This window comes from Nomascus leucogenys, chromosome 4, assembly GCF_006542625.1.
Source record: "Nomascus leucogenys isolate Asia chromosome 4, Asia_NLE_v1, whole genome shotgun sequence".
Lineage (NCBI taxonomy): Eukaryota > Metazoa > Chordata > Mammalia > Primates > Hylobatidae > Nomascus > Nomascus leucogenys.
The window spans coordinates 101,333,380-101,348,284 of NC_044384.1; the positions used below are offsets into that span (position 1 = coordinate 101,333,380).

The window sequence follows — 14,905 nt, forward strand, 5'->3', positions numbered from 1 at the left end:
GGCAGGAGAATCGCTTGAACCCTGGAGGCAGAGGCTGCAGTGAGCCGAGATCGTGCCACTGCACATTATCCTGGGCGACAAGAGCGAAACTCCATCTCAAAAAAAAAAAAAAAAAAAAAACCACGAGAAACCATCCCTTCAACACACACACACCACGCTCTGGGAGGTGTGGCATAACCCCTTCACCAAATACAGAGCTGCCACCGTGGACCAGACACTGCTCGTTATACCGAGGGTATAGCTGTTAACAATTCTTGCTTTCATTAAGCATGGACTCCGCTGGGTTTGAAAACACTGAATTCGAAGTTCTTCAGAACTGAATGTAGCTAAGTGAATCTGGCCAGTTCCTTAATTTTCCTTCAACTTGGTTAGTTCACATAAGCGTGGCAATCGCAAAAATACAGCTGTGAAAATAGAAGCCAGATGGGCACCCAGCGGTCTGGCCTTAGGCCCTGAAGTGCAGGTTTGAGGATTGGTGCTTGCGAAGGCCTGCTAGGCCTGAACTCAGGTGTTGGGGGACGTCGGAGCCGCCAAATACACCCAAATGACCGGGAGGACTCACGGCCACCACTTTCCTCGGTGGGCGCTGTCCCAGCCGGTCGGATCGCGCTTGCTAGGACCTGGGATCTCGCAACGCATGCTGGGATGCCCAGCATCCAAGAGCGCCCATTGGTCCCGCCCCACGACTTGAGCAACAGCCCAATCAGAGGGGGCAGCGTGCGGAAGCGGAAGTGAGGTTTCCGTGGAGACAGCCGAGCCTGCGGAAGGCGGCGGCGGCGGCGGCACCTGCGAGCAGGGGCTGGGACAGATTATGGTGGTGCGGACTGCGCTGTGAGCAGAGCGGCCGCGGGGCCAGCCATGCGCCGGCGGCCCTGACATGGGCGCCAGCGGGTCCAAAGCTCGGGGCCTGTGGCCCTTTGCCTCGGCGGCCGGAGGCGGCGGCTCAGAGGCAGCAGGAGCTGAGCAAGCTTTGGTGCGGCCTCGGGGCCGAGCTGTGCCCCCCTTCGTATTCACGCGCCGCGGGTAAGGGCATGGATTCCACCCTGGCGGGGGGAACAGGCGGGCAGCCAGGCGACCCGCGCCATGGGGGAACTTCCACCGCTGTACCCCACTACAGCCAAGCCAGGACGACCCCCATATTTTGAGCCCCATTGGAGCTAGGGGTGGAGAAAGCCGGGCAGTGGTCTCCTGGCGGCCTGGCCACTCTGAAAGTCTCCCTAGGGAAGAGTGGGCCTGAGGCTTCTCATTGGGCAGACCTTCCGCACGGTAAAGCTAAGCTAGGGCCTCCATAAGACCTCCATAAGATCTCTTCCTTTCATCCCTTCCGGCTCAGCCTGCATACTGAAGGCTCCTAGCCTCCCTTTCCCCTTAGTTATTCCAAGGGGATAATGACCCTCTGTTTAGGCTGCTTTTCCTGACAGTAGTAGGGCTGAACCTCTGAGGGTAGTGGCTGGGAAAGCAGGGATAGGCCCCAGTATTGGGGGTGAAGCTGAGGAAAAAAGACCCTTACCCAGTTATGTTCTCCAGATCCAGAGCGCTGACCTACCCACCCAACCCCCAGCCCAGTCTCCCAGAGGCCCGCACAGGAGTACCAGATTGGCTTGGCTCTAGTGGGCTTCTGGGGATGGGCGCTCCCCGTGCTGGAGATTTGGCTGTAGACACCAGGAAGACCCAACAGTGGCAATTCACCAGCCACCTAGGGTGTGGGGTCAGGGGAGACGCAGCCTTCATCCCTTTGGGCTTCTTCCTAGCTTAGGCATCTGCTATTTCAGTCTTTGACACTGGGCCAGCAGCATCTTCTGGAGTGAGACCAACATGCCCAGGCCACCACCCTGCCCACTCTAGAAGTCCTGGGTGAAGGCAAAGGCCTGATATTAGAATGGCTGCCCTTGCTGAACAAATCAATGTGAGAACTGGCCTTGGTGGCTGCCTGGATGGTGTGCTGTGGTGTGGGCTCTCTTCTTGGGGGTCTGACATAGTAGCACTGCCCACCCATCACCTCACTTCCCGCTTTCTTCTAGTAGACCTCAAACCCCAGGCAAAGGATTCTCCAGGCAGGCCAGGCACAGTGGCTCACGCCTGTAATCCTAACACTTTGGGAGATGAAGACGAGTGGATTGCCTGAGTTCAGGAGTTCGAGACCAGCCAGAGCAACATGGCAAAACCCCGTCTCTATTAAAATACAAAAAATTAGCAGGGTGTGGTGGTGCGTGTCTGTAGTCCCAGCTACTTGGGAGGCTGAGGCACCAGAATTGCTTGAACCCGGGAGGCAGAGGTTGCAGCGAGCTGAGATCATGCCACTGCACCTCCAGCCTGGGCAACAGAGTGAGATTCTGTCTCGAAAAAATTTTTTTTAAAAAAGGATTCGCCAGGCATATTATCCTCTTTTCTTCCCACTTGGAGTTGGGAAGACCACAGACTTCCCCATGACCTGTGACATTTGCCATGCCCAGGTGTGGGGCTCCAGCCCAGCCTGTTCCCTTCTCCTTCTACACAGCTCTATGTTCTATGATGAGGATGGGGATCTGGCTCACGAGTTCTATGAGGAGACAATCGTCACCAAGAACGGGCAGAAGCGGGCCAAGCTGAGGCGAGTGCATAAGAATCTGATTCCTCAGGTGAGGGGCTGGGCAGTGGTCACAGAGCCTACACTAAGCGTGTGGAGGTGGACCCAGATGGGATCTGTTGTCATGGTGGGGGCTTTTGCAGGGGGATCTGGGAGGAACAAGGAAGCTTCCTGAAGTAGAGGCCCTGAGCTGACCCTCACTAGCCTCTGTTTCCATGGCAGGGCATCGTGAAGCTGGATCCCCCCCGCATCCACGTGGATTTCCCTGTGATCCTCTATGAGGTGTGACCCTGGGAGGTGGCAGACAGAAGCACCCCCTGCCCCAGCAAGAAACTCCCAGGCTCAATCAAGGTGTGGCTTCCATTGAGGAGCCCAGACTGGGGCCACAACCCTGAATAAACTCCGTTGGCCCATAACCTTCAGCTGTGAGCGGGTCAGTCCCGCAGTATTGGTTGGGTGTTGGTTGGTGTGTGGACAAGACGTGGTTGGTGGGTGGTGAAGGCTAATGGCAGAGTTAGCACCCCACTCTCCCAAGCCACCCCTGCAAGCAGCACAGCAGGGCATATACCAGTCAGGAATGCCCGTTACCTGGTTCCTTGCCTGGTCTGCTTTCTTCCAAGTTTGCCTGGGGCCTAGCCCTGCTAGAGGCTACAGCACTTTACAAGCAAGGTATGCCTTCTTCCAGCCCCTAGGCTGTGGGCACTGTATACAAGTAGGAACTTCCTTTCCTTCACTTCCCTTTTAACCCCTAGTCAGAGCATTTCAGCCATTTGCTACCTCGATTCCTCCTGTGTTGGACAGAGGCTGGGGGCTGTTGGACAGAGCCTGATTCTTCCGACCTACCTGCCATTTGTTCCCGCCTTCAGATGGATGGACAGTTTGCTGGCTATTGATAGGAGTGGGGACTGGGTGGGGGCTTCTCCCTCTACCCAGGGCTGGGCTGATCCCCCTACTGCAACTAACTGTTGCCCCCCCACCCCGAACCCCCAGTTGAGGAGTTGAGAGGGTGCAGGCTGGGGTCAGGACAGGCTGCGGATGCTTGTGCCTATGGGGAGTTACTCCAACCCACCTATTCTGTCTAATCCCCATGGCTTTGCACCAAATCCTCCACCCCTCCAATTGGGAGGGGACTGTTCACCACCTTGTGGTAAGAGACAACACCCTAAGGCTGGTGCCATTAGTTATGAGTAGCCTACCACCCCCTCCCTTACAGTAACCCCCACCCCTTCAGGATCAGTCAAGGGAAAGTACTAGAACCCCTGGTAGGGAAAGAAAGGAGGGAAAAACCATAAAAGGAATACTTATAATGTGAAGGTTTGTAAATAGTCCATGATGATGTCGTGGCAGAGTCTGATTTCTATATAGAGGTGACTTTTTTTTTTTTTAAGTACTCTGCAAGCTCTGTGCTTCCAGAATGTGGGAAATGGCTTGGGGAGGATGGCCCCCAGCTTAGGAAGACTGTTGTGTTATTTGTTCAATTTCAATAAAATGATTTGTAGATCCTGCATATGAGAGTGGCATCCTGTGGGGGCTCTGACACCCAGTGTCTAGACTACCACCTGGGCTCAATAGGTAGGCCTGGCACAGGACTCTGGCAGGCCCCCTATGACCAGCAAAGCCCAAGGGTAAGCCTGAGCCCAGCCTGTGGCCATCCCAGCTATGGCCAGCAGGTGGCTGTGTGTTCACACAGACCTCACTGCAGGCCCCCTGCAGGGTGGGAGGTCACTCTGTTGTGATCCACGTGGTGGTGACCCTTGGAATCAGAAGGCCCTGGGATACTTCACTAAGGATTGGCCCCACCTGCCTGACCTAAGGTGAGAGAGTGTGACCCAAGATAGTTCTGGAATATCTGTCTTAGCTGCAGCATTGCCAGCTGACCCTAAGTGGGGTCATGGCCTGACCCCCATGGACCTCAAAGACCCAGCTGTAATGGACAGCAGCCAGATAGGTGTCCCCACTCTCTTGGCCTATTGCCAGGCTCAGCAACCCAAACTCATGTGCCTCCTCTGAGGCCTGCCTGTGGACACCATGGGAGAATGAGCTCAGGCTTCTGTTTCAGTAAGCAAGGCTCGGCCCACTAGTATTGCCCCTGCTCTCTGTTGCCCCCATCTTACCACCTGCAGCCTGCCCACTGTGGTCATTCTGCCTGCACTTCTCAGGGGCTGCTATGAGGCAGATTCTCTGCTAGGCTTAGCCTTTGACTATCAGTCCAACTCCCAGTTAAAGAGGGCAGAGTTCAGGGACAGGCTTCTGAGTGTAGGGAGCTGGTCTGCCAGTCTTTCGGAGGTTTGAACTTGTCAAGTCTAGGGCAAGATCACCATATCCAGCCTGGACTTGCAGTTCTGTGGGGTGCCTCCCCATACCCCCCTATAGGATGCCAAACATGAGGCCCTGTCATCCCCCATGGTCCCCCTCTACTGGCTGTTCAAGGCCCAGGGCTCTCCCATGCCAGATAGCATCCTGTCTCCTACCACCACTGTCCCAGCCTGAGGGAACTCCCTGTGCTGGGCCTGCCCAGCTGACCCCAACGCTGGAAACAATGGGGGTCAGGCAACACTTCCCCACTCTCTCCCGCTGGGCTGTGCTCACTTCCTTCCTGCTGGCTGCCTGAGGAAGTGTCCCTGCCCTGGGACAGTCTGGCCTAGCCTTTGTTTCCCCAGGGGTCCCCACCCATGGAGCTTCCAAGGCTTCTGACCCCTGTGAAGCCAGCACAGTGGTACAGGGACACTGCACCTTCCCCTACCATGTCTTGGACTCCTTGGGCTTCAGGGCCAGACTCCTGGGTATTCACCTACCCCTCACACAGCCTTCTGTTGGGGGAGAGGCTCCTGGGCATTGGGCCATTGGGTTGTTGAGGGGTTGGCTCTGGGTGATTTGAGGGTAGGTAGATTTGCACCGCTGGAGAGGTCTGCTGGAACCTTGCTGCAGTCCTCCCTAGGGCCAGCCACAGGAACACCCCTCCCAGAGGAATATACCCCTTTCCTCATCCATGTTGTAAGGAACCCCCTACTGTGTATAGTGGACTCTGAAATCCATCCAGGAATGAACTCCAGCAGGAAAGCACTCTGCAGAACCCTCCCAGTCCGTCCCCTCCTCCCCAACCCACACAGTCACATTCACTAACACATTGTCCTGTCACACAGGATGCAGAAGCTCTCAGTGGAAAAAAATGGACTCAGCTACTGGAAGTCCCCCCCGACCCTCCCCCCAAGGCTAGTTCCCTTCTTGGGCACCTGCTCTGGGGGACCATCAGCTGAACCATCCCCAAGTATTTTGACTCCCAAAAGCACCACCACCTGACCCCATCCTCTCATACCCTACTGGATTTCAGGATGGGCCCCAATCCTAGCGAAGGAGTGAAGAGGTTCCCTAGTGCTGGAAGCTGTGGGTGTGGGGGAGATGGGCACCTGATCGTGAGCCCATAGCCTTCTTGTCACCTGGCGCAGCTGGTGGGGCCAGATCCTACTCGGGAAGGGTGGGGAGGGCAGCCAGCCAGCAGGGCATTCTGGAGGGAAACAGGGTCAAGGCGATCTCCTCCCCCGCGCCTGTTCCTGGCCCTTTCCTCTCAGGGGGCAGCAGGAAGTGAGGAGAAAGGGCTGGGATGGGAGGCGGGAGCGGATGGGAGGGAATGGGGTTTATCAAGTCCTCGGCGAGCTGCCCAACGGGCAGCAGCTGGCGCAAGTAGCCTAGCTGGAGAGGCTCACCCCAGGAAGGAGGGAGGCCGCCGACCTACTGGGCCGACGGACTCCCACACAGGTGAGCCCAGCGCAGACGGCTGGTCTGCACCCCCACAGATGCGCTGGCAGTAGCACTCCCTCCCTCTCCTGGCGCCCGGGAGGGTTAGGGGCTGGTGGCGCAGACGCGGGCCCTTTGGGGAGTTGAGTCTCGCACAGGGGAGCGGACCTAGGAAGAGCCGAGGTGGTTTCGCACGGGGCTCGCCAGGGTCTAAGCCTGCCCCCCACCAGGAGAAGCCTGTGGAGCGTAGGGGGCGCTGGATACGGGATGGAGGCCCTGGGAGACCCCTCTTGCTGGCTTTCTCGGAGGTCCAGCCAGAAACTGCTGCAAGGAATGGGGGCCTCCTCGGGGTTGAAAGGGAGCCGGGCTCCCAAACGACCTCAGAGACTGGGCAGAAAAGGACGGGATCCCAGGGATGACTGGCCCGCCCTGATGCGAGTCAGGGAGAGGGGCGGCCAACCTCCTAGACCCCTCTGAGCTTCCCTGCCCCCAACCCTGCCGGCCACGCCGCTACCCAGAGCCGGGCTGCCAGGATAACGACTGCCTCGGCTCTTCCTGGGTGGGCTAAGAAGCGGTGCTTGGCCCCTTCCCTCAGTCTGGCAGGGGGCGGGGCCTCCCTTTAGACCGCGCAACAGAGAAGGGGGCCCCTGATTCGTGGGAGGCGGGGCATTACTGTCCAGGAGACCAGAGGTCGCCTCAGGTCAAAGTCCCTTTTTCCACACAAAGGGGTCCGACGGCTGGCGTCTACGTCCGGGGCTGCAGAGCCAGATCTGCTGCTGCCCCCCGCCAACCTCGGAGTACCACAGCACCTCCTGATGGCCGAGCGGGGCAACGCCTCCTCCTATTCCCCCCTCCCCGTCCCCCTGCCCTGTCCCTCACACTGTCTCTTTAAGGGGCTGGCGGCGCCGCGGAGCTGGGAGGACTGAACCACCGGCCTCGGGCTGCAGGGGGAACATTTCAGGCTGACTGGCGCTCGTGGCTGAGACTCCCACAGAAAGCCCTGCTCAGAGGGGCATTAGGGTCCCAGATGGGCGGCCACGTCCCTCTGCAGAGGACCTGGGGCTCTTCGAGCCCGAAACGCGGCACCGGCGCCGAGAAAGGTGGAACACACCTTCCCACCCCGTCTGCAAGTCCAGTCCCGGGCCAACCTCCGCACTGGAGTCTTAAAGGGCCAGCGTGCCTGGGGGGGCGGAGCCAGCAGAGGCGCTGAGCCGGGCAGCGCCTGGGCGAACGGCCGGAGCGGGCTGGGCTGGGCCCGGGATGGCGGTGGCCCTGGCGCGGGTCCCGGTGGCGCCCCGCGCGAGGTGAGGGCGGGCGGTGCAAACCTGGCGGCTCTCTCGCCTTGGGCTGGGGTCTGACTCCCCGGGGGTGCTCGCGGAGAGGCGTCCCAGAAACCCGACCCCCACCCGACCGGGCGCAGGCCCCACGTGCGGGGCGGGGGCGGGGTCCCGCACAAAGACCCGGCGGAGCGCGCTCTAGCCCTGAGCGGCCGGGCGGGGGAGGCGGGCGCGCGCATTCCCGGTGGCGGTGGAGGGAAGGGCCGGTCGGCCGGCGCCGCCGTGGGAGGTCCGCTGCCCCTTTGTCCCCGCGGGGCCTCCTCCAAGCCGGGAGAGTGTCAGCACTCGAGAGAAAGTCCGGACAGCCTCACTTTCTGCCGGGCGGGTCTTACACGGATAGAAGCCTCGCGGCAGCATTCCTTCCAGTTTCCTAGCCTCTTCACGAGCTGTTCCCTGCTTTACCCAAATGCTGTCGTTTCTCTGGATCAAGGGTTCTTCACGGTGTACAGGGTGGGCATCAGGGGTTCAGAGTTTTCTGAAACCATGTACTGGATGGTATGCAGGCATATATGTAACTCTGATGAGCCCAAATTATCTAGTTCTTAGAAGAGTCACAGACCTAATAGAGATTTCTGCCGAGCCATAGGCTACCTGCTCCAGAAAGGAGCCCTGTGCTTCTGGCAGTGAGTTACCAGGGTGCCTTGTCTGCCCTGCAGTGGCCTGTGGTCTCTCAAACCTATTACAACCATGAGCATAGTGCCCCCACACAGCATGGGCTTTGGGAGCATAGATGGGCTTGAGGTGGGTACTTCCAGTATTCCCTAGACTGATTTGTTCTCCCCCACCCTTCTTCCAGTTCCTGAGCTGGTGCCAGGCAGGTGACACCTGCAGCCCCCAGCATGCGGGCAGGCCCAGGCCCCGCCGTTACGCTGGCCCTGGTGCTGGCGGTGGCATGGGCCATGGAGCTCAAGCCCACAGCACCACCCATCTTCACAGGCCGGCCCTTTGTGGTAGCGTGGGACGTGCCCACACAGGATTGCGGCCCACGCCTCAAGGTGCCACTGGACCTGAATGCCTTTGATGTGCAGGCCTCACCTAATGAGGGTTTTGTGAACCAGAATATCACCATCTTCTACCGCGACCGTCTAGGCCTGTATCCACGCTTTGATTCCGCGGGAAGGTCTGTGCATGGTGGTGTGCCACAGAATGTCAGCCTCTGGGCACACCGGAAGATGCTGCAGAAACGTGTGGAGCACTACATTCGGACACAGGAGTCTGCGGGGCTGGCGGTCATCGACTGGGAGGACTGGCGACCTGTGTGGGTGCGCAACTGGCAGGAGAAAGATGTGTACCGCCGGTCATCACGCCAGCTGGTGGCCAGTCGTCATCCTGACTGGCCTCCAGACCGCATAGTCAAACAGGCACAATATGAGTTTGAGTTCGCAGCACAGCAGTTCATGCTGGAGACACTGCGTTATGTCAAGGCAGTGCGGCCCCGGCACCTCTGGGGCTTCTACCTCTTTCCTGACTGCTACAATCATGATTATGTGCAGAACTGGGAGAGCTACACAGGCCGCTGCCCTGATGTTGAGGTGGCCCGCAATGACCAGCTGGCCTGGCTGTGGGCTGAGAGCACGGCCCTCTTCCCGTCTGTCTACCTGGACGAGACACTCGCTTCCTCCCGCCATGGCCGCAACTTTGTGAGCTTCCGTGTTCAGGAGGCCCTTCGTGTGGCTCGCACCCACCATGCCAACCACGCACTCCCAGTCTACGTCTTCACACGGCCCACCTATAGCCGCAGGCTCACGGGGCTTAGTGAGGTATGTGTCTCCAGGGCCCTGCCTTTTTCCTCCTTCCTTGAGGATCCACTGCACATTTGGTTTATCAGGGGCCACTATAGGACTATACCTGTAGTTTATTGGCTGCTCCACATCCCCTCAAATCATTCTCTCTGTAACCTGAAAGGGTGACATCATTATCCCCGTTTTTCACATGAAAACAGTTGAGGCACAGAGATGTGGAGAAGTTTGCCCAAAGCTTCCCAGCAAATCCAGAGCAGAGCTGGGACTGGGGCCCAGGCCTTCTAACTTTGGAATCCATCCTGATAGCTGCACCTAGGCTCAAGTGTGCCCTTGGCTTGGGAAACTGAGGCCCAAAAGTGGGGTGGAAATTGGCTTAAACGTTTAAAAAGGAAGCAAACAGATGAGCCTCTGCCTGGAGGTGAAAGGGGGGTTGAGCTGGGAGTTCAGCAGGTTGAAACAGGCTGGGGCCTGTCCTCCCTGTCTGTTCCTGTCACCCTGTGGTCTCAGTCTTCCCCAGTGACCATCCCTTTTCCTGCATAGATGGACCTCATCTCTACCATTGGCGAGAGTGCGGCCCTGGGCGCAGCTGGTGTCATCCTCTGGGGCGACGCAGGGTACACCACAAGCACGGTAAGCAAGACCCAGCCTGCCAGAGCTCAGTCTATGGGACAGGCAGAGAGTTAGGGCCTTTGGCTACCAACTTCAGGTGGGCAATCCTAGTCCGGTCCCACTGTCTGTCTCCCACCCGAGGCATCCCTGGTGGCAACAGAGGAAGAGGTCACCCCCACCCTGCTCTCAGGAAAGAGGAAATGCTGTCCTGAACAGCTGTTGAGTTCTGCCCTTCCCCATCTGCCCAACTGGGTTCCGGTCTCTGCCCCCACCCACTTCTCGGCAGGAGCAGGGACTGTGTGGCTCAGGTGCAGATTGGATGTATAAATGTGTGCAGTTAAAATAAGGTATAGTCATCACAGTGTGGACAGTTTCTATCTGGGCCTATGGGCTGAGGCAGCTGACCCTGACCTGTGGTCCTTGTTTTCTGCCTCCAGGAGACCTGCCAGTACCTCAAAGATTACCTGACACGGCTGCTGGTCCCCTATGTGGTCAATGTGTCCTGGGCTACCCAATATTGCAGCTGGGCCCAGTGTCATGGCCATGGGCGCTGTGTGCGCCGCAACCCCAGTGCCAATACCTTCCTGCATCTCAGCACCAACAGCTTCCGCCTAGTGCCTGGCCATGCACCTGGTGAACCCCAGCTACGACCTGTGGGGGAGCTCAGCTGGGCCGACCTTGACCACCTGCAGACACACTTCCGCTGCCAGTGCTACTTGGGCTGGAGTGGTGAGCAATGCCAGTGGGACCATAGGCAGGCAGCTGGGGGTGCCAGCGAGGCCTGGGCTGAGTCCCACCTCACCAGTCTGCTGGTTCTGGCAGCCCTGGCCTTTACCTGGGCCTTGTAGGGGTCTCCTGCCTAGCTGCCCAGCAAGCTGGCCTCTACCACAAGGGCTCTCTTAGGCATGTAGGACCCTGCAGGGGGTGGACAAACTGGAGTCTGGAGTGGGCAGAGCCCCCAGGAAGCCCAGGAGGGCATACCAGCTCGCACCCCCCTGTTCTAAGGGGGAGGGGAAGTCCCCTGGGAGCCCCCTTCTCTCCCTGCCAGAGGGGAAGGAGGGTACAGCTGGGCTGGGGAGGACCTGACCCTACTCCCTTGCCCTGGATAGTTTATTATTATTATTTTGGGGTCTCTTTTGTAAATTAAACATAAAACAATTGCTTCTCTGCTTGGATTTTGTACCTGGGCTAGAGTGTGTGAGAGATTCCAGAGTTTCCCATGGGGTTTGAGCTCAGCTCTGTCTCTATGAAACCCTCTGCTGGGGGTCACCAGAGCTGCCCACCCTGGAGCTGTTCTGCTGGGGCAGGAGCCACTGGGAGTGGAGGGACCTACATTCCATCCCAACACCAAGGACGTTGCTTTCTCCGTATTGGTTGCAAGCGAGCCAGGCCCCACCTTGTGTGAGGGATGGGGCTCATTGTGTTTCTGCCACTTGCCCCTGTCCTCCCAGCTGGATCAGTGCCAGCCTCCTTGCCAACCCAGGGAGAAACGTTTGATCTTCCCTGCTGTTCCCACAGGCAAGGGTGTCTCCTCCAGTCCCTGCTCCCAAGGGCAGTGGACACCAGCCACATACACCTCTCATCAGGGTCACAGCCCTCCCTCAGATCTGGTGGTGGGACGTGGGCAGGGGATTGGGATCTGAATCCTGAGTTTCAGTCCGTGTCTCATTCTGGAGATGCCTGATGGGGCTGGGAGGTGGCATCTTGGGCCTGGGAGCAGGAACATCTTCTAAGATCTGCTCCATCCTGGCTGTGGGAGAGCATGGCTAGTCTCTGGCTGTCCCTGAGGAAAGAAGGAGCAGCTGGAGTTGTCAGACCAGCTCTGAGACGCTTCACTAGCCCTGCCTCTGACGGGAGTGCATTCTGCCCCTCCCCTCAGCCAGCAACCCCACACCTGGGGTCCCGCCCATGTCCGTGATGACTCACCACGCAGCCTTGCTTCAGGAGGGAGACAAACTCAAGAAGTGAGTGGTGAGGGCAGCCAGCAGCAGGGGAGCAGGGGTGGTGCCCTTGGAGATGCTTCCCACATTGGGTTCTGAAAGGTGAGGGCGGCAGCTTGATGCTCGGGAACAAATCCTGGGCAGAGGCTGGAGGAAGTTGGAGTGGGTGAAGGTGAACAGTTCAGGGTTGGGGTGTGGCTTAGGGGCTGCTGTGGGCAGAGGCAGGAGGGGCAGCCCTAGAGCAGCACCAGGCCTGACCTCACCTAATACTGACTTACTCATTCAGTAAACACTGAGCACGCAGTGTGCCTGTGCTAGGCTAGGTGCTGGGGATGCATCCATGATGCATCTGTGAACCACACCAACAAAGACCCCCGTCCTTGTCGGAGTGACAAAATAGAGGTAGATGCACACTAGATGCAAAGACCGAGATGCCAGATGGGAGAAACAAGCCCGGCCAAGCCAGTGCCAACCCAGGCTGTAAAGATATCCTTCCCTCACCTCTTTTGCTGGTGATGGGTAGAGAATGGAGAGGAGAGAGTGAGGTGGTAGCACTGGAAAGGTGACATGGTAAATTCACGCAGTGAAGGAGGAGGTGGACACAGAAGTGGAGGGGTCCCAGGTGCTCATGGCCATGGTGTTGGGTGACCAGGCTGGAGAGAAGATTCAGGTGTTGGTCAATAAAATGATGGGCCGGGTATGGTGGCTCACCCCTGAAATTCCAGCACTTTTGGAGGCCGAGGCAGGTGGATCACTTGAGGTCAGGAGTTTCAGACCAGCCTGGCCAACAGGCTGAAACCCCGTCTCTACTAAAAATACAAAAATTAGCTGGGCATCCGGGCGTGGTGGCTCACGCCTCTAATCCCAGCACTTTGGGAGGCCAAGGCGGACAGATCACAAGGTCAGGAATTAGAGACCAGCCTGACCAACGTGGTGAACCCCATCTCTACTGAAAATAAAAAATTAGCTGGGGGCCGGGCGCGGTGGCTCACGCCTGTGATCCCAGCACTTTGGGAGGCCGAGGCGGGTGGATCACGAGGTCAGGAGATCGAGACCACGGTGAAACCCTGTCTCTACTAAAAATACAAAAAATTAGCTGGGCGCGGTGGCGGGCGCCTGTACTCCCAGCTGCTCGGGAGGCTGAGGCAGGAGAATGGCGTGAACCTGGGAGGCGGACCTTGCAGTGAGCCAAGATCACGCCACTGCACTCCAGCCTGGGCGACAGAGTGAGACTGTCTCAAAAAAAAAAAAAAAAAAAAAATTAGCTGGGTTTGGTGGTGCGCACCTGTAGTCCCAGCTGCTTGGGCGGCTGAAACACAAGAATCACTTGACCCCAGGAGGTTGCAGTGAGCGGAGAATGGGCCACTGAACCCCAGCCTGGGTGACAGAGCAAGACTCTGTCTCAAAAAAAAAGTTGCCACAATAAGATGACGGCACTCAGCAAAAGGAGAGCAGGAAAGGAGAAAGGAGCTGTGGCCTCTCCCCCATACCTGTGACTTCCTGCACCTGTGACCTCCCCCACACAGATGTGACCCATGCACACCTCTGAGCTACCCCACCCACACCCGACACACAGAGGTGATCCAGACCACACCACTGTGACCTTTCCCACCTAGCTATGACCCCTACATACCTGTAACCCCTCCCATGTGTGACAGACCCCACACAGCTCTTACCTTCTCCAAATAACTGACTCCTCCGCAACTGTGACCCCTCCTGCATAGCTGTGACCAGTACCCATCGAGCTGTGACCCCCTCCATATAAACCTTTATGAACCTCATATTTCGTTCCCCAGAGGACCTAAAAGACAGTTCTAGGGAAAGTGCAACTCAGAGAGAGCCAGCACTGTCCTGTGGGGAAAGCGGGGAGTGGGTAGGAATAAGGTAATGGGGAGTGATGCGGCTCAGAGGTCTGAAGTGTTGCACAGCCGGAGACAGCAGGCAGGACTGGACCATCAAGCTGATGGGCCCCAGACATATGCGCACACACACACCACTTGAATCAATCCTACTGGACCAGCCCAGTAGAAGCAGGCCTGTGGGCAGGGCCCTAGGGTGGAGGAGGGTTTCAGGCACCCTCAGCTTCTTCCTATGGTTCCACCATTAGAGCTTCTCCCTTGGACTGAGGCCAGCTGGAGAATGCTGGCCTGGTGGTTGCCTGGATTGGGCCAACTGCAGCGCTAGGTTTCTGGGGGCACCAGGAGGTGGCATGAATCCTTGAGGAGGGGGGCCGGGGGCTGCCTTGATGTTCTGTTCCCTCAGCCCTCAAGAGTTGTGCCAGGCTCTCTGGGCCTACATGGTCATCACTCTGGGACCCTGCTTCCTGAACTGGATCAGCAGCCACCACTTCTGGGGCTTGATCCTGTGTACAAGTCTCATGCTGTCCCCAGCATCCTGGGCCCTTCTTTCCCTCAGCCCTGCCAGCTTTTCTATCCCAGGCAGCCTGGAGGACCAAGCCCAGATGGTAGTTAACTGTGAGTTTCATTGCTTCAGTGGCCACCGTGCCAGGGGTGGCCTGCTACAGTGGCTCAGTCTCAGACTTGACTCAGATCCAGGCAGCACTTTCACTTGGGCAGGGACGTGGTGTTTCCTTCACCCCGCTGTGGCAGGCAAGTCTGGGCCCAAGCACCTAGCAAGTGTCAATAACCAGCTTCTGAATCAGCTGTGAACCCAGAAAATCTGACAAAGGTCTCAGTTAACTTAGAAAGTTTATTTTGCTGAGGTTGAGGACTTGCTGGTGACACAGCCTCAGGAAGTCCTGAGGACATGTGCCCAGGGTGGTTGGGGCACAGCTTGGTTTTATACGTTTTAGGGAGACATGAGACATTAATCAATGTGTAAGAAGCACATTAGTTCCAGAAAGAAAGGTGGAGACTGCTCAAATCAAGGCTCCCAGGCTCAAAGCACTGGGGGCTTCCAGGTCACAGATAGGTGAGAGACAGATGGTTGCATTGTTTTGAGTTTCTGTAAGTCTTT

The 14,905-nt window shown here is 57.8% G+C and overlaps 2 protein-coding genes across 5 annotated transcripts; both read left to right on the forward strand.

Annotated features, from left to right (window-relative positions):
• The first annotated feature begins 730 nt into the window (after nt 1-730).
• Nucleotides 731-4,073, forward strand: TUSC2 (tumor suppressor 2, mitochondrial calcium regulator). Its single transcript, XM_003257106.3, has 3 exons — nt 731-1,023; nt 2,498-2,618; nt 2,789-4,073. The coding sequence occupies exons 1-3, from the start codon at nt 878-880 to the stop codon at nt 2,852-2,854; spliced, it is 333 nt and encodes a 110-aa protein (XP_003257154.1). The 5' UTR covers nt 731-877; the 3' UTR covers nt 2,855-4,073.
• A 2,051-nt stretch (nt 4,074-6,124) lies between these two features.
• On the forward strand, nt 6,125-11,158 carry HYAL2 (hyaluronidase 2). Of its 4 annotated transcripts, none has more exons than XM_003257105.3 (4): nt 6,125-6,322; nt 8,435-9,398; nt 9,921-10,010; nt 10,427-11,158. In XM_003257105.3, the coding sequence occupies exons 2-4, from the start codon at nt 8,478-8,480 to the stop codon at nt 10,835-10,837; spliced, it is 1,422 nt and encodes a 473-aa protein (XP_003257153.1). In that variant the 5' UTR covers nt 6,125-6,322; nt 8,435-8,477; the 3' UTR covers nt 10,838-11,158. The 4 variants fall into 4 exon arrangements, with proteins under 4 accessions (XP_003257153.1, XP_030667572.1, XP_004087940.1 ...); XM_030811712.1 differs by lacking the exon at nt 6,125-6,322 and adding an exon at nt 7,210-7,401; XM_004087892.3 differs by lacking the exon at nt 6,125-6,322 and adding an exon at nt 7,211-7,605.
• The last annotated feature ends 3,747 nt before the right edge of the window (nt 11,159-14,905 follow it).

Coding starts and splice junctions, on each gene's coding strand:
- TUSC2 (XM_003257106.3), top strand. CDS start 878: ATGGGCGCCAGCGGGTCCAAAGCTCGGGGCCTGTGGCCCTTTGCCTCG. Junction 1,024..2,497: donor TTCGTATTCACGCGCCGCGG/GTAAGGGCATGG, acceptor CCTTCTACACAG/CTCTATGTTCTATGATGAGG. Junction 2,619..2,788: donor ATAAGAATCTGATTCCTCAG/GTGAGGGGCTGG, acceptor TTTCCATGGCAG/GGCATCGTGAAGCTGGATCC.
- HYAL2 (XM_003257105.3), top strand. CDS start 8,478: ATGCGGGCAGGCCCAGGCCCCGCCGTTACGCTGGCCCTGGTGCTGGCG. Junction 9,399..9,920: donor GGCTCACGGGGCTTAGTGAG/GTATGTGTCTCC, acceptor TTTCCTGCATAG/ATGGACCTCATCTCTACCAT. Junction 10,011..10,426: donor CAGGGTACACCACAAGCACG/GTAAGCAAGACC, acceptor TTCTGCCTCCAG/GAGACCTGCCAGTACCTCAA.